Source organism: Rana temporaria, chromosome 10 (assembly GCF_905171775.1).
Source record: "Rana temporaria chromosome 10, aRanTem1.1, whole genome shotgun sequence".
Classification (NCBI taxonomy): domain Eukaryota; kingdom Metazoa; phylum Chordata; class Amphibia; order Anura; family Ranidae; genus Rana; species Rana temporaria.
In genome coordinates this window covers 32,936,010-32,953,985 of record NC_053498.1, presented here as the reverse complement: position 1 = coordinate 32,953,985, position 17,976 = coordinate 32,936,010, and the positions used below count along the sequence as shown (strand labels likewise).

At 41.7% G+C, this 17,976-nt stretch overlaps 1 protein-coding gene across 1 annotated transcript in view; it reads right to left on the bottom strand.

The window, feature by feature from the left end:
- Window positions 1-17,976, bottom strand: part of PRR12 (proline rich 12) — a 158,704-nt gene that overhangs the window by 16,032 nt on the left and 124,696 nt on the right. The window contains exons 9-11 of the mRNA XM_040327499.1: window positions 12,628-14,366; window positions 5,947-6,072; window positions 2,073-2,170 (exon numbers count right to left, since the gene is read on the bottom strand). Coding sequence (XP_040183433.1) covers window positions 2,073-2,170; window positions 5,947-6,072; window positions 12,628-14,366 — 1,963 coding nt within the window. The remainder of the gene's footprint in view (window positions 1-2,072; window positions 2,171-5,946; window positions 6,073-12,627; window positions 14,367-17,976) is intronic.

The following is a 17,976-nucleotide window of genomic DNA, read 5'->3' as shown; positions in this document are numbered from 1 at the left end:
GCCGACAGTGATGGGGGGTGTTCTGCTGTCGGAAATGACATCTTACATTAAAGTGAGAAGCGGGGGTGCTGACTTCATACCTCTTCTCCCATGCAGCCAGATAGTTGAGAAGCGGGGTAAGGGGCCGAAAATTACTTCTCATCAGGCGGGGCCTCTAGTAATTTGGGGGGCCCTCCGCAGGTTTGGGGGGCCCTAAGCGGCTTGCATAGTGAGCCTATAGGGCGGATCGGCCCTGTGTAGACATCATATGTAAGCATTTTACTCCAGTAGTATAGCAACGATCAGTCAATAAGAGGTGTTAAAGGAAATCTAAAATCTAGCCATCTATCCTTTATCAATTGCTGTTTACTGGGACTTGCCCTAGAGGTGTAGTTTATCTTTTCAAATTAAATAAATCTGTCTAGCTCTATCCTCCAGGTCTCTAATGTAGGGGAGATATTTGATACCCATTTAAAGTCTGTCATCCTGGAGAACTGGGAATAAAGCTCTCAAAAGGAGCCAGGGAAGTATGGGTATCCAGAATGAGGAATCAAAAAATCCTAGAACACATTATTCAACCTTACCAACTATGTACCTGTGTATTAAGACACCAGTCCATCATCCATATTGCTGGATGAGAAGCATGATCAGAGTGAAAATCTGATCGATTATTGAAAAAGAATAACATTATCCCTTTGGGCATCTCCAAATCGGGTGTATATGGGATTACTGGTTGGCTCCACATTTTGAACAATTAGCATCCACTCTTATGCCGCGTACACACACTCATTTTTCGTGTTGTAAAAAAAATGACATTTTTTTTTTATGTCATTAAAAATGATCGAGTGTGGGCTTCAGAGCATTTTTCAGGGTCTGAAAAACGGCCCAAAGAAAATTCGAACATGCTCTATTTTTTTCACCTTTTTAACGTTGTCGTATTTCGGGTTGTAAAAAATGGTTGTGTGTGGGCTTTAACGACGTGAAAAATCCGCGCATGCTCAGAAGCAAGTTATGAGACGGGAGCGCTCCTTCTGGTAAAACTACCGTTCGTAATGGAGTAAGCACATTCATCACGCTGTAACAGACTGAAAAGCGCGAATCTTCTTTTACTAACACAAAATCAGCTAAAGCAGCTCAAAGGGTGGTGCCACCTGAATGGAACTTCCCCTTTATAGTGCCGTCGCACGTGTTGTACATCGCCGCGCTTTGCTAGAGCATTTTTTTTCTTCACGATCGTCTGTAGGAAAGGCCGTTTTAATGATCAAGTTGAAAAAAACGTTTTTTCTAGAGCCTGAAAAACTTAATTCTTTTACAAACCGAAAAATTATCGTGTGTACGCGGCATTAACCCTATTTTATGTAAAAATTCTGGTGGTGTATAGACCCTATGTAGAAAAAAAATAGCCGAGCCAAGCTAGGGGACGTAATACTCGGCATACTCTCTTCAGTTCTTGTAGTATACTAACCCAGTCCTCATCCAAAATTTCAGAAGAACATAATCAATGGGAAGTTTCAGACTTTCAAGTGTAGTTAGATGAAGGAAACTTCAAACAATCTCAATTGCTCTGGCAAGGCGGCTCCAACACAGCAAGGCTTTACTCGATGGGCACCAAACAGTAGCTCAAACCGTAGGACAGAAATGAGGCCCAGACCAAAGACAGACATGCCTGTTTTTCTGCTTTTTGTTGCATCCATGATGAAGAGGGAGTGTGTTACAACCGAAATGCTTTGGCTGTTTTAATATGTATTTTTGTTTTTAAACAAAAATTAAAACTATCTGATCTCTTTCATCCAATTTTGGCCTGATGATCGGCGATAAGTCACTAATGGAAAAAATGATCATCGGCAGGAAGACCACAAGCAATACTAGTGATTAGTTCATTGCCTTCTGCCTGCTTTTTTGGCACGGAATCCAAAGTTTGGTTCCCCTTTAAAGGGAGCACTCGCTATAGAAACTCATCTATTTAGAAAGGATTTTTGGGTTACTAACGGTGCTTACATGAGTTCTTTCATTTTTGATTGGTGTGTTTATTACTGGGTTAAACCAAGTAACATGTTTTTGAATGAGATGTATAGGGCAAGTAGAGGTCTTACCTGAACAGATGAACTCAGTGAAAACTTCTTCAAGACTTTCTTCTTGTGTTCATTTAGAATGCCATCGATTTTTCGCATGGGTGGGAGGTAAAGTTCATCTGTGGAGGAAGCAGCAAAAAAAAACACCTGTCAGCTGATGACCTTGGGAAGCAAACAGCCTGACATTGTTCACGGAGTCAGCAATACAATGAGACATGTCCGTGTCAGCCGAGAAAGCAATATTGATTGCACTGCTTACATGAACTCCACCATGCCACTGACACTACCAGACTTAATGAAGTGCAATTTTGATTTTCCAAATCAAGAACAATCATTTTCCATATTAATTCACCATTGTTTAGCATATACAAACTGGACCTTAAAGGCACACTTCAGTAATGCATTAAATTTTTTCATTCAAACTGACGTAAAGGGATAATCTCTAGGGGGGTCGACCGATTATCGGCGGACGATATTCACTTTTTTTGAAGAATCTGTATCAGTAACAAACTTACTGATATTGTTTCAAGTGGTTGTAACGGAGTGTTGCCTGCAGCAGCAGCAGGCATCACCCCGGTACCATTCTTTAGAGCGGACGGTCAGCTTACTTGTAATAACAACCCATGTGGCTCAGCAGCCGCTTGGCCATTATCACAAGTAGCGGGAGGGGATATCCACACCCCCTCCCGCCACTCAGCTCGGGTCTCCCGTCCCATTAGGAGGCCCGAGCGAGCAGCGAGCACATCCGTCAGCTGCCCAGTGACGCGACCAAAGCCGATTGCTTTATTCGCATCTCGGATCTAGTAACCTGGAAGCGATGACATGACATGACTAACGGATTACTCTCATCCCAAAGGCGCCAGTTTAAAAAGTATTCAAAAATGCCAATCTTGGAGTTTTGAATACTTTTAAAGTGCAGTGGAGGGGTTTGGGGTCTTATAGACCACAGATCCCTCCATAAAGAGTACCTGTCACGGCCTATTACTGTGACAAGAGATGTTTACATTCCTTGTGACAGCAACAAAAGTGATACAATTTTGATTTATTTTAAAAGGACAGTGTAAAAATAAAAAAACTTTAAATCTACAGAATATTGGCACCTGACTTCAGCCTTAAAAGGTAGCTGAAAAATCGGTATTGGCCCTGAGAAAACGATATTAGTTGACTGTCACAACACTGTCATGGTAAAATCTCTAGGTGCCAAATCTTCATCTGAATGGCGGAGAAATTTAAACAAAAAAAAATGCTTTTTTCCAATTGTTCAAACATAGCCCTCTCTCCTAGCCATTAAAGGAGTTGTAAAGGAATTTTTTTTTTTGCTGAAATGACTGTTTACAGGGTATAGAGACATAATAGTTGACGGATTCCTTTTAAAATTGATTAAAAATCAATCATATAATGTACCTCTAGTTTCGTTTTTGCATGTTATCCTGCCTCTGTGCATGTACAGAGCCATAAAGCAGTGATGGTTTGGAAAATTAAACTAGAATCTCCCAGTACTGTGGTCATCAGGAAACTGACAACCAGGAAGTGTCCAGAACAGAGAAGAATTACAGCAACATCAGAGCAAAAACGAACAATGAGGACATGAAACCAGGACTGCAGTAAGGTAAAGGAAGCTATTAAGCTAAAAAAAAAATCCTTTAGTGACCCTTTAACAGACATTTATTGGAGCATTAGAGGGAGTATGTGTCACATAGGCAAGAATTCTGTATGTTAAAATCTGATAAATCAGCAGATACGAGCTGCATGAAACACAGTTTTTAAAAAAACGTACACTGCGGGATTTTAAAGGTACCATTTACAGACTAGAATTTTTTTTTTTAAGGATAAAATCATTACATTTTATTTACCAACAATATAAAACAACAACATTTTACAAATACAGTAGGGGTCTCTTTTGAACATTTTAGCTTCTAGTAAATACTTCGACAGGTCGCAACATGTGTGGCTTTGTCGAGAAGATTTGTTTGACTACAAGAAGCCAACACCATTTGGAAGATCTTCATTTGGTTCAGAATATACAACAGTAGTAATTTCTCCAAGAAAGGCAAACAAAAAAATAGTAAATACGAGATTTGCATTATTATTCCTAGGTGCAAATTCAGGAGGTGAAAAGTGGACTATAATGAAATCCACAGTCAAGCAATGTAAGATGGGCATTCAAAAGCTCCGGCTTTGGTGTGTTTCGCAACATGTGGCTTCATCAGCCCAGAGCCACGAGATGCCCATGTTACATTACTTGATAGTGGATTTCATTATAGTCCAGTTTGGCCTACTAGCCAATGCTTTTAATGTACAAAGCACCTGTGCAATACTATTGCACAGAGCAGGTACATAATATGTTTATTATTTTGACAAAAACACTATGCCTTTACAACCACTTTAACATATTCTCTTGTGAGGAAATTTGAGCTTAAGCTATTTGACTCTATAGACAGTATCTTTCAGACAGGCATTAGACAAAGAACAACATATGATAATGTTCCTAAAGCTGGCAGGATGCAAAGCTATGCAATACTTATATGCAATGCCTATCTATCCTTAACTTCTGGAATGTCCCTTGTGCCTAAATACTGAGAGTTTGGTCACATGGTCTCAGCTAAAGGGGCTTAGAATTTCAGGAAGAGCCAACCAGATGTGACTCGGCTTGAATACTGATCCCAGCCCTCAAAATTTCCACTCGCCTGCTAGCATTTGGCGAGTGGATTTAAGCTGGGGGCGAGTGATGACAGGGCTGCATGACCAATCTCCCTCCAATCTGTGCCTACACTTAGAGTCCCGATGAGATTGGCGGCCGAAGAGGAAAGGTGCATGCTCGGGAAAAGTAGTCTGTTGAGCCGCTTTACAATTCTCATTAAGCCATGGGACCCAACAGTATGACCTCTCTGAGCCTGCCCCCTCCCCGGGCCCAGACCAATGTAGCTGGAGAGCAGAAAGTAATGAGTGAGGTGGAGGATTGCAAAAAATACCATTCAGGTGCAGCGCTCACTGAAAGTTGCCCTGTCATGAGAGCGGCAGCCTTCTAGTTTGTGCAGTTTTCTTCTCCTTGTGCTCTATGTAAGTTTAGCCTGAGCACTGTGAACAGACTGGTCTTAATGTGTGCTGTGCGCTGTCAGTGTGCGCTGTGCTATGGTGTCAATGGCTGTGCAGTTGTGTGGATCTCAGCGCTGGATTGTACTCCCTCCCGCTGTGCTGCAGCTCCTCTCCTCTCTGCCAGCCTGAATAAAAGGGGGAAGTGGGGACATGCAAGCGTGAAGCCGCACACACAGGCTCCTGATGAGATGAATGGAAGAGAGAGAGAGGATGGATGGGAGTTGCAGAGGAGACAGCAAGAGAATGGGGAAGAAAAACAGTTCTAGTGCCCTGTCCCTCTGGTCTGCCCCCAGTGCCCTGTCCCTCTGGTCTGCCCCCAGTGCCCTGTCCCATTTTGTTAAAGTTGTTGTTGGTAATATTTAATTTTGTAACTTGATTCTGCATAAAACATTGTCATTCCATGAGATAATCTACGAGGGCGTGTTTACGGGTGCAATTAGGCGCAGGGCAGTGTATGAATTAGGTGGGGCAACTGGTGGCGAGTAACTCTTGGGGCCTGGCTAGTAGCTCAGGACTTGAAATTTTGAGCCCTGCTGATCCTATCACATGACATGGCATAAAGGGTTGCTTTTTTCCAAGACAGGTAAGAAATGAATCTGCTTCTTTAATCAAGTCAGGGTTGGAAGATCAGAACAATAGTCTCAAGGAGGGATTATATAAATATATTGGCTACATGAAAAACTCCCTAAAGTTTTCTATATCCACATGCACATAAATACTGTCATTTGCAAAAGAAGTTATGCTGCCTGTCTCCAGGCAGAAGAATCAAGAAAACATATTAGGAAAGCTCATTACTCACCACTAGTATCTTCCAATGCCTGAATCATATCTGGGTCTAATGCAGTGCTAACCAGCATTTCTATATAACTGCGGTACATCTCCTTCATTGCTCTTGTGTTCAGCACTCGGCCTACAGGAACACGTTCTGAAAAGACAAAAGAACATTATAAAGCGGATATCTCTGTAAAGATCCATGTTTTACCATCTCCAAGTTTAGCAAGTATAATTGTTTTGTTTTATCTTGTTAGCATAAAAATGGATCTGTGAGTTATAGTATCAAAGAAAAAGAGGTCTTCCGCTTTCAGACAGAAAATGGAAGCCTTTATACGATGAAGGCAAAATAAATTATGTTGATGCTCACTATCCTGCTATGTGAATGAGGGAAAGGGAAGTGGAAAGACCAGAAAATATAAGGGATAGACCACCAAGCTATAGAAACATTTTTCAATAGCCTTCGGAGGCTTGGTTGTGGTTCAGTATTTAATGAAAGACCATAAGGATGCATTACCCCAAAATTACCATAAGGTGGTGCCATATGCTTTCAGAAAGCAACATATGGCCAACTTATTGTATTGAAGAAACAGACCTATGTCACACACTGCATATTCGTGTGCTTTGCTAACAATAAAATCCCTAACTGAAAAAAAAAAGAAAAGAAAAAAACCCTATGGAGTCTCCCCCTCTCTATCAGGGATTCATTGCTCTGCCGTTGCTTCCCTGTTAACAATTGAGGCCAGTGTTGTTGTCGCAGCATTTGGGGCAGTGACTAAAAGACTTCCAAGAGAGAGAATAGAAGAGGAATTTTGAGTCAAAATCATGTGGCCCTTTGGGTCAAGCTCCCTTTAGGGCCCATTTACACCAGCAGCGTTATGATGTAGTGCCACAATATGCAGGATCGGCTCTTATTTTCTTGCTACAGTGGTTCCTCCATGATTCTTGGTGTACACTATTGCCTTACTGGTGTCCTACTTAATCTGGAATGAATGGCCCTCCAACAGGTTGCTCCAACAATTAAGACACAGCCAAATTGTCCAAAGCTCCATAATGTTTATCAGGAGACAACATTTATCTGAAGACCTCTTTCTACAGCCAAACTCCTGAGCCACCAAGCCAAATATGTCCTGGTCCTTGGCATTAAGCAAATTAGCCCAAAGACAGAATGGACATGTCCCATGACAACAGAATGTTGCGTTGCAGATGCCAGGAGTGAAATTGGGTGAAGGGAATTGCCTCAAAAGGAGGTTGACATCCGTCCCAGCCATGACTCCCATGCAGAAGCAGAATCAGATGACTTTCAGGACAGCATTTAAAATGGAGACCACAGAGACCAGTTTTCTTCTGTGGAAGGGAAATGATGAACTAAGATGTGTCCATGACCAGACGCAGATACTGGAAGCGATGAAACGGTTCCACTATAATTTCTTAAGCTTCAGAATCCACCTAAAATTTCTGTAACGTTTGCACAGTTAGATATTCCTTATGTGCCCACCTGTTCTCTCATCAGGAGGTCAGTTGAAGTATCCCACACTGGGGAGGTTACAAGAGTGCAAAGGGGCCAACACTGGAGCCAGCCCATTGGTGAACACCCATGGTGTAGAGGACAGACTAAAAGGCAGTCACAAAGTGTAGTAAAGGATACACCGTAAAGCATAGAATGGGCTGATGCACTGGACAGATGGATACATGCAATCAGCATCTTTCAGACTCAAATGTAAACATTTTAAGCCTTAAAATCCAACATGGTGAGAATACCCCTTTTTGATTTAGAGTGCATTCACACCTAGGCGTTTTTACGCCTGTAGCGCTACGCCGCTGCCGCCAGAGGGCTGAAAACAGATGTCCCTCTATGGAGATGGTTCACATCTCCACGCCGAACACCTGTCGCGTGAAAAAAGGTCCCGGACCTTTTTTTCAGGCGTCTTCGAGTGTTCGGCTAGGAGATGGGAATCATCTCCATAGAGGGGGTCATCTTGGGGCACATCTAGGCGGACAATACCGGCGTTTTGTCGCCGCAAATCGTGGTACAAAACGCTGCTATTTTTACCGCGATTTGCGGCGACAAAACGCCGCGATTTCGTCCGCCTAGATGTGAATGCAGCCTTAGGGACAGTGAACAGGCCATAGCAAAACCCCTGGAACTGCTATGCCACACGGACTGAGGAAATAGCACCTTGATCTAGAAAAACCAACAGGCAGACACAGGAATATTAGAAGTAAGGAAATGAGGAGGGAACAAATTCGACATTGTATCCCTTGGACACTACCTCCTGCATTCAGGCATCTGGAATGCAAGCTGTCCAAGTATCAGTAAAAGTCAACAGATGTGCTCTGGTCTGGAAGGTGGGGCTGTATGTTCATGAGAAAGAACACTTTGCGGGTGGATGAGTAACCAAGCTTGGGCGGGTCTTGACGTTAAAGTCAAGTGGGGAAACAAATTAGGTAGTTTCCTAACAGTCAGAGGTAAGTCACAATCGGATCCGTAGGTTAGTAGCATTCATGATTTCAAGAGATGGTTCGAGGAGACATTGGGGTTAATTTAGTAAAGGTAAATACCAACAGGCCTTATGTACACAATTATATGAATTTTGCACAGTATGTAGTTTTATAATTTATTTCTATAAATCTTTTGTATCATAGTAGCGGGTTAAGCATGTTCTCTGTGAAGACCATGTTTGATGCTACATGTATTAATAGCCATGCGAAAAGGACATACTCTGCAACATAACTGTGTTTGCAGATACAGTACAGACCAAAAGTTTGGACACACCTTCTCATTCAAAGAGTTTTGAATTTTTTTCAGGACTATGAAAATTGTAGATTCACACTGAAGGCATCAAAACTATGAATTAACACATGTGGAAATTATACATAACAAAAAAGTGTGAAACAACTGAAAATATATTTCATATTCTAGGTTCTTCAAAGTAGCCACCTTTTGCAGCAGACACATCTCTAGAACTGTTAAGAGGAGACTGTGTGAATCAGGCCTTCATGGTAGAATATCTGCTAGGAAACCACTGCTAAAGAAAGGCAACACGCAGAAGAGACTTGTTTTGGGCTAAAGAACACAAGGAATGGACATTAGACCAGTGGAAATCCCCCGTGTCTTTGTGCGACGCAGAAAAGGTGAACGGATGGACTCTACATGCCTAGTTCCCACTGTGAAGCATGGAGGAGGAGGTGTGATGGTGTGGGGGTGCTTTGCTGGTGACACTGTTGGGGATTTATTCAAAATTGAAGGCATACTGAACCAGCATGGCTACCACAGCATCTTGCAGCGGCATGCTATTCCATCCATCAGGACAATGACCCCAAACACACCTCCAGGCTGTGTAACGGCTATTTGACCAAGAAGGAGAGTGATGGGGGGCTACCTCTTGAAGCTCATCAAGCGAATGCCAAGAGTGTGCCAAGCAGTAATCAAAGCAAAAGGTCTGTACTGTATGTGGCTGGAATGTGTTTTAAAAATCCCACGTTCCGGCAACCTGGAGACACGGGAGTGCTGCCTGTGTTTCCGGTGCCACTCTCCTGCAGTTACCTATAAATAGCGTGGTGTGTGACGTCTGGGTATTGCCTCCTATCCCTGTTGATGCCTTGTATGGAGAAACGCAGCGTCGGGCGGAGCAATAATACCTGACGTCACCACGCCCCAGCTGACTGGCCTGAGCCGCAGCAGGATGTTTGCCTGCTTTTAAACTGTTCTGCCGAAAAGTTTTTCTGATGTCAGTAACCCATTTCTTCGAATAAAGGGACTTTGTTGGTTTTAAACTATACTGTACCATGAAGATTTTTTTGTTTCCTCTTTGATATCCCTGCTTATTACGCTATTCCATTGGGAGTGGATACTGTCTATGATAAGATCAGTTGCAGCCCCTGGATGTTTGGTGAAAATTGGATATGCTAACGGACCAGTGACTAGCTGCCTTGGATTTCCTCGAGTGACCCCTGGTTTTGCTGAGCTCTTATGATCTCCATAACAGAGATCCATCTGATCTGGTAAGCGGCCCCTCTGACTAATAATGTGTTTATTCGGCTTGGCTGAAATATTGGATGAAGATTTGTTGTTTCCTTGATTACAACCAGCTACCATCAGCTGTCTTTGATTTGGACACCATTTTTGTTTTTTTTGGCATCAGTCATATTGAATTATTATATATTTCCTTATTTTGCACTTGAATTTTACATAACACATTTTCACTTTGTTTGCTTTTTCTTTTTGGTTGCGCATTTGGTACCTATTTTTTTAAATTTGTTTATAGCTGTCTATTCCAGCTAGCTTGTATTTTGCAGCACCAGTCAATTCTGATTGATTTCTTTTTTTTCTGTATGCTTTTTTGTGTATTTGCACATACTAGCACAGTTTGCACTTATCAGCCTTTTTTCACAAGTGGGGGAAGGGCGGATTGTCCACGCTTCACAGTAAAGGTAAATAGCCTGTGTACTGCAAGTGAACTCGCAATGCAGTTGCACTATATCTGAGGGGAGCATGTAAGGAAAATAAAGAGCTGCATTTTTGTTTGCACATGAATGGATTATAGAAATCAGCAGAGCTTCCCCTCAGATCTAGAGCAACTGCACCTGCAGTGCACTTCTAGTGCACAGTATATTTGCCTTTAGTAAATCACACTCTCTGTCCCTGGAAGACCTTGCAGATCAAACACTTTTTTTAAAACACAAAAGTTTTGCAATTACTTTATTCAAAGTGCCCTAAACATATGCACTGACATGAGGCACATGCAAGATAAGATAGGAGACAACTATAATGGCTAAAACTTGAAGTAGAACTATAGGCAAAACCTTTTTGTTTTCCCCATTTGGATAGAGTAAACAAGGGTTATAACCCCTGTTGGTTTATTTTTTTGCCGTCTTGGGGAGATTTCCCTTCATTGCCTGTCCCATGGCCAAACCAGGAAAGGATGTGAAATCCTTGCAAATTGATGGAATCCCTTGGGGAAACCCAGGCCATCAGAATTAGTGTCCCCATTGGAAAATTTCCTCTCTATTTCTTTTCTGGGGAAAACCCCAAATTTTTTGTTTCACTTTCAATGCAAATGGCAAACAGGACAAATGAGAGGATGAATCTTCCTAATAGGGGCAGAGGGAACAATAAAAACCGACAGGTGTTATAATCACTCTCCACTCGATCCAAAACGAAAAAAATGTTGCCTTTAGTTTTACTTTAATACAACAGACATCTACTCCACACAGTCAAATAGGCAAGATATCAACTTTTTTTAAAGGATTTTTTTGACAATAATGGTTTGACAAAGTAAAGTCACAGCCAAGATAAGGTGTAGAGCAAGACCCGCCAACAAGAACAGAGCTCGAAAAAGAGATTCCAACCATTTGACAGTAGGGACCTTAAAGTATAACTAAAGGCAAAACTTTTTGTTATGGTGAGGCAGGGCAGGATCCAGAGTGTGAACAGACTACTTCTGAACAAAATACTCACAAAACAGATGCATTGCTAGCAAGTGCTTGGGAGGGTGGGCAAAGAACTTTTCAGGGTTGTTCTAATCTTCACAAAGGAAACATTGGAAGAGTGGGTGCAAAGGGAAAGTCTTTGCCACCTTAGGATGACCCAGGACTGGAAACCGTACTGGTAGAATCAACAGGCTGATTCTGCATCAGTAAGAGCTGAAACGGTCTCCTGTAATTCAGGAGTGATGCCGCGTACACACGATAATTTTTTGGGTTGTAAAAAACGACTGTTCTTTTTAATGTCATTAAAACCGATCGTGTGTTGGCTTCAGAGCATTTTTCGGGTTCTGAAAAATGGGCAATTTTTTTTTCGAACATGCTCTATTTTTTCACAACGTTTTAAACGTTGTCGTTTTTCGGGTTGTAAAAAATGGTCGTGTGTGTGCTTTAACGGCGAGAAAAATCCGTGCATGCTCAGAAGCAAGTTATGAGACGGGAGCGCTCGTTCTGGTAAAACTACCGTTCGTAATGGAGTAAGCACATTCATCACGCTGTAACAGACAGAAAAGCGCAAATCGTCTTTTAGTAACACAAAATCAGCTAAAGCAGCCCAAAGGGTGGCGCCATCCGAATGGAATTTCCCCTTTATAGTGCCGTCGTACGTGTTGTACGTCACCGCACTTTGCTAGAGCATTTTTTTTCACGATCGTGTGTAGGCAAGGCCGTTTTAATGATCAAGTTGAAAAAAAATAAAACGTTTTTGCTAGAGCCTGAAAAACTTTGTTTTTTACAACCCGAAAAATGATTGTGTGTACGCGGCATTAGAAGAGAAGAAGAAAATACTTGAATGATTCACAATCAGACAACCTTTGCAGCCCATGGTTTAGAAGCTGGTAAGGTAAGGGGTAAATCAGATACAGAATCTGAAAATAACTGGATAATTTAGGTCAAAAAAGGGCAGAGGTCCTCCAAAGAGGACTATAGCACATCTGTAAGGGTACTGCAAGTAGCTCCAGAACTGTAAATAGAAAGTGCGTTTGGGGTACCCTATACAGTGGGACTACAAAGGATAAAAGTATTGTGTATGGGCCACTGTTCCCACCAGGTAAGAATTAAGACAAGCCTTAACACTCAGACAATTCATTCAAAAATTGATTTCCATTTGAATTCATAATTGCCTTACTTCACTAGAAGAGGCCAGCAAAAATGACACCCAACAACACTACACACACAGTGAGAAAGTTTGTAAAACAAAAAGATGTACACATCAGCTTCTTACCTTCTTCACTCTGCTGGTCAGGGGAGGAGTCTGAATCAGAAGATGATAACACCTCTTTAAGCCATTTTTTCCTTTTCTTCGGTGGTGGTTCAGCCTTCACCTTTGTGGGCTTCTGCTTGGGTTTTGGTGCTACTTTAGGAGCAGGTGGATCCACTTTATCTACTTTTTCAGCCCTTGTGTGTTTTTCAATTTTCTCCTTCACTGGCTTCTCATGCCTATCAACTCTGTCATTTCTCGTCACTTTTTCCACCTTTGGTGATTTTTCTATCCTTTCCAACTTGGGCATCTTTTCAGGTCTCTCGGATTTATCTGTCTTTGAAAGTCTATCTGTCCTGGAAGTCTTGGATGCTCTCTCAGCTCTGGTAGATTTCTCTGGCTTTTCCACCTTTGTATGTCTTTCTTTTTCTGCCCTCGGTGATCTATCCATTCTCTCAGTCCTACTTGGTTTTTCTGACCGTTCCACCTTCCCAGCCCTATCTGCACGGTCTCCTCTTGCAGGCTTGTCCAACTTTGGAGTTTTCTCAACTCTCTCCTTCCTCCCCGCCTTTTCTTCTGTAGCCTCTTTCTCAAGTTTCTTCACAGCCTCCACTTTTGGGGTGTGCTCCAACGATTCTGGCTTTGGCTGCCTCTTCATTGTATCATTCTGTTCAATTCTACTGGGTGTCTCCATTTTTTCAAGTTTCCTCACCCCTTCTTCTTTGTCTGGTTCTTCCAAGACTTCCTCTTTACTTGGCTTTTCAGGTGGTAAACTGGTCTTCCCAACGACTTCAGCCTTTTGAGCCTTTCTAGGATTTTCTAACTTCTCTGACTTAACGGCAAGTTCTGACTTTTCTGGTTTTAAAGCTGGAGGATTTTTCTCCAGTTTTCCATTTTTATTTCGTTTTACTGTTTGCTTTACAACACATTCTTTTTCTTGCCTTGATCTCGAAGTACTTTTTCCTTGTTTTAAAATGCGGTCTAACTTTTCTTGTTTAGCAGCAGTGGAGCTCTTTTCAGGCTTTACAACACGTTCCAACTTTTCTTGTCTGGCTGCTTGACTAACCTTTTCTGACTTCACAGCAAGGTCTAAGTGTTCATCTTTTCCAGCAGCAGAAACGTTATCTTCCTTCAGAGTAAGCTCTTGCTTTTCAGGTCCTGCCACATGGTCACTTTCTTCATTTTCCAAGGCGACATCTGACTTTTCCAATTTTTCCACTGGTTCGATTTTTTCAGGTTTGATCACGGATTCATTTGTTTCTGGTTTTGGCATCAGCTCATTTTTTTCTGCGTTGATCACTGGCTCAACTGTCTCAGGTTTAACTTCAAGTCCAGTCTTGTCTTTCTTCCCCAAATACGCAAGAACGTCCCTCTCCTCAACCAGATCTTCCTTGTCATTTAGCAGCACTGAATCAGTCTCTACAATTGTCTCATATTTTTCCAACGTTTCGCTATCTTCTATGGCTGGTTCCTTTACTGCATTGGTTGCGATATTTTGTGGTTCTGGTTCTTCATTAGTAGTACACGTTTCAGGTTGCTGAATGCTTTCATTTTTCTCACTGTTTGTCTCTTCTTCTTCTTCTTCTTCTACATTATCGGGTCTCTCAGTGCTCTCCATCTGTTCTAACTTCTCTATTGCCTCTGGTTTTTCAGTTCTCGGAGTGGTATCCACTCGTACTAGACGATCCAGTTTCTCACACTTGTCTGGTTTAGTAACTGCCACGGGACTTTTAGCACCAGGGGCTTTTGTTTGACTTTGTCTCCTGTGGAAAAAAAAGAACAATAGTGGTACACTTGGGATAGATTCAAGAAATAATGCTGTCAAATTTCAAGGTGGGAATTTAAATTAAAACTATAATTGGTTTTATTATTTTTTATAGTTTTAACGTTTATAAACTCATTTTAAATTGTTGAATACATTTTTTTTCATAGTTTAATTTTTTTTCTGTTTTTATGTCAGAGTATACCTATGACAATTTGCAATATCAAACAAAATACTCCTCAGCAAAAAAGTTGACCTCAGCTCTCATGCCCATCCACTATGACCAAGTTCTGGTACAATTGGTTTTGTCCTGCATATAAAATATATGCTATTTAATAAATTAAGAAAAAAGTTTTCTACAATTCGGTTGTGGGAGGTATCCTTCATATTCCTAGTTTGCAAAGACTGTTGGACTTTCTAAAAGGAAAGTCTAACACTACCTGCATAGCAACTTTGAAGTAAAACGATTGGGGCTAGATGCACTTTAGCATTTAACCATTTCACTATTGCATATGCAGTAGCAAGCAAACTCCTGTCTGGCACAGTGTCTGGGAGTTTGGTTAGCTTTTTACAGTGCATTGGTGGCTTTGTAGTGATTGTAGTGTAGTGTAGTGATTCAGCTGGCTGTCACCCAATCACATCTACATCTGACCTCCCTAGGATAGTATGAATGAAGCACTGAGAACTTTATACAACACATGGGCCCGGATTCAGATAGGAGATACGACGGCGTATCTCCTGATACGCCGTCGTATCTCTGAGTGCAGGCCGTTGTATCTATGCGCCTGATTCAGAGAATCAGTTACGCATAGATTTCCCTAAGATCCGACCGGCGTAAGTGTCTTACACCGTCGTATCTTAGGCTGCATATTTACGCTGGCCGCTAGGTGGCGCTTCCGTATAGTTACACAAGGAATATGCTAATTAGGTATTTACGCCGATTCAGAAACGTACATCCTGCCGGGGCATTTTTTTACGTTGTTTACGTTAGGCTTTTTTCGGCGTAAAGTTACCCCTGCTATATGAGGCGTAGCTAATGTTAAAGCAGAGTTCCGGCCACAATTTCACTTTTTAAATATAAATACCCCTGTAATACACAAGCTTAATGTATTCTAGTAAAGTTAGTCTGTAAACTAAGGCCCAATTTGTTAGGTTGTTACAGCATTTAGACACTTTATAAAATAGAAATTGACTGGGGCCATCTTAAGTGTGGGCATCATGAAGCCAGACTGTATGACTTCCTGGATTTCAGCCTTGCAGATCTCGCACATGCTCAGTGCTGCACAAGCAGTGTCAGATCAGGTTTCAGCACCTGTGCTGTCCAAGTCACATGATTCTTCGAGACTGGGTAGTGCACAGACTCCTGGAAAGTTACACCCACTACATTCCCAGGAGTCTGTGCGGTGTAGGTTAGGAAGCATTAAGCACCTAGGTGCAGGAAGTGGGAAGATTAACTATTCTGCCTAGCAACAACACTTTGAAGGCATCTAAAAAAAAAAAAAAATTCGTAAAGGACTAATAACATTTTTTTAAAACTACTGATGTAATGTTATATTTATGGGTGGAACTCCACTTTAAGTATGGACGTCGTTCCCGCGTCGAGTTTTGAAAATTTTACGTTGTTTGCGTAAGTCGTTTGCGAATAGGGCTGGATGTCATTTACGTTCACGTCGAATCCAATACGTCCTTGCGGCGTATTTTGGAGCAATGCACACTGGGATATTTCACGGACAGCGCATACGCCGTTCAAATAAAACGCGCCCACAACATCCCCATTTGAATTTGGCGGGCTTACGCCGCCACACATACGTTATGCCGCCGTAACTAAGGGCGCAAGTTCTTTCTGCATACGGAACTTGCGCCCAAAGTTACAGCGGCGTAACGTATCCAAGATACGTTACGCCCGCAGATAGATAGAGCATTCTATCTGAATCCGGGCCACAAACTTTATTTGTGAATTTGTACAAGCACTTGGTTGCAGCATGCAGCACTGCAAATCGTGAATTAATGAATTGTTGAAGCATTGAAGCACTTTCTAAGCACATGAACTTATTTTGTGATTGGATGTAGAAGTATTCCTTCAGCACTTAGCAATTTTCAATGTGATTCAAGCAATGTAAGATGTGTCGGTTTGCACCACATTGGGATGAGAAGGCTTTGCATGGCCAACAATCACTGTCACTGCTGATTCACAAGCCTGTAGGCTGTCAAGTCAAGTCAGCACCTGGCCACACCTAGTCCTGCCTACTTCTTTCTGGATTGACAGCGCTGTCTCTGCATCTGAAACCCTCCCAGTGTGAGCTGCAGTGTCTAAGAGGGGGAGAAAATGAGACACAAATTTGGCTCAGTCAGGAATGTAAAAGAAGTTTATGAGGGCCTGTGCTTGGGAATTGACCAGCTAGTTTTTCTAGCAAGTAAGAACTTAAATACTTTGCATATTTAAAATGGAAGGCACTACCAAATTCAGGGTCTTCCATTTCTGACCTTCCTATAAAAATAATGGCTGCCTAGATCTCATATTTAAGAGGACCTGTCATGCTTTTTTCTATTACAAGGGATGTTTTAAAAAAAATTAAAACAGTTATAAAATTAAATCAATAAAAGAAGTAAAATAAATACGATTTTTTTTTTTTTAAAGTGCCCCGTCCCGACGAGCTCACGCACAGAAGCAAACGCATACGTGAGCAGCGCCCGCATATGAAAATGGTGTTCAAACCACACATGAGGTATCGATGCGATCGTCAGCGCAAGAGCAATAATTCTAGCCCTAGACCTCCTCTAACTCAAAACATGCAACCTATTTTAAACGTCGCCTATGGAGGTTTTTAAGGGTAAAAGTTTGACTCCATTCCACGAGCGGGCGCAATTTTGAGGCGTGACATGTTGGGTATCAATTTACTCGGCGTAACATTATCTTTCACAATATAAAAAAAATTGGTATAACTTTACTGTTGTCGTATTTTTTATTTAAAAAAAGTGCGCTTGTAAGACCGCTGCGCAAATACGGTGTAACAAAAAGTATTACAATGACCGCCATTTTATTCTCGAGGGTGTCAGAAAAAAAAATTATAATGTTTGGGGGTAATTTTCTAGCAAAAAAAAATGTTTTTAACTTGTAAACATAGAGTCTGTAAAACAGGCTCGGTCTTGAATTGGTTAAGAATCACTGATGCAGGACAAGCATGTATATTAGAGCCAATGTGAAGACAGAACTCCTGATCTTGTTTTAGGTCATTACCTCAATTAACTAAAACCACTGGATCAGCTTTACTGCCAAGCACCTAGCATTTTCAGAAGGTCATAGCAATGGCAGTCTCGTTAGTCTCTCAGTACAGGTTTCCTTTAAAAAATTTCTAGCAGGTCATTGACACCGGCATTGAGACAGACTGTCCGAAGTGACTTCCCCATGGTAGCATGTAAAACAAGGGGTTCAATTTACAGCATAGCTCTAGCTGTTAAGGTTGTTTCTGTCTTACAGCCTCTTCTCCACACAGTCTCAAATGGCATAGTCAACCAAACAGAAACCTAAATCTTGCCCTGCTACATTCTAAAAACAATTGGGTGGATTTCTACGTTCATAACTGGTCAACCGTTTGGCAGATGATTTTATT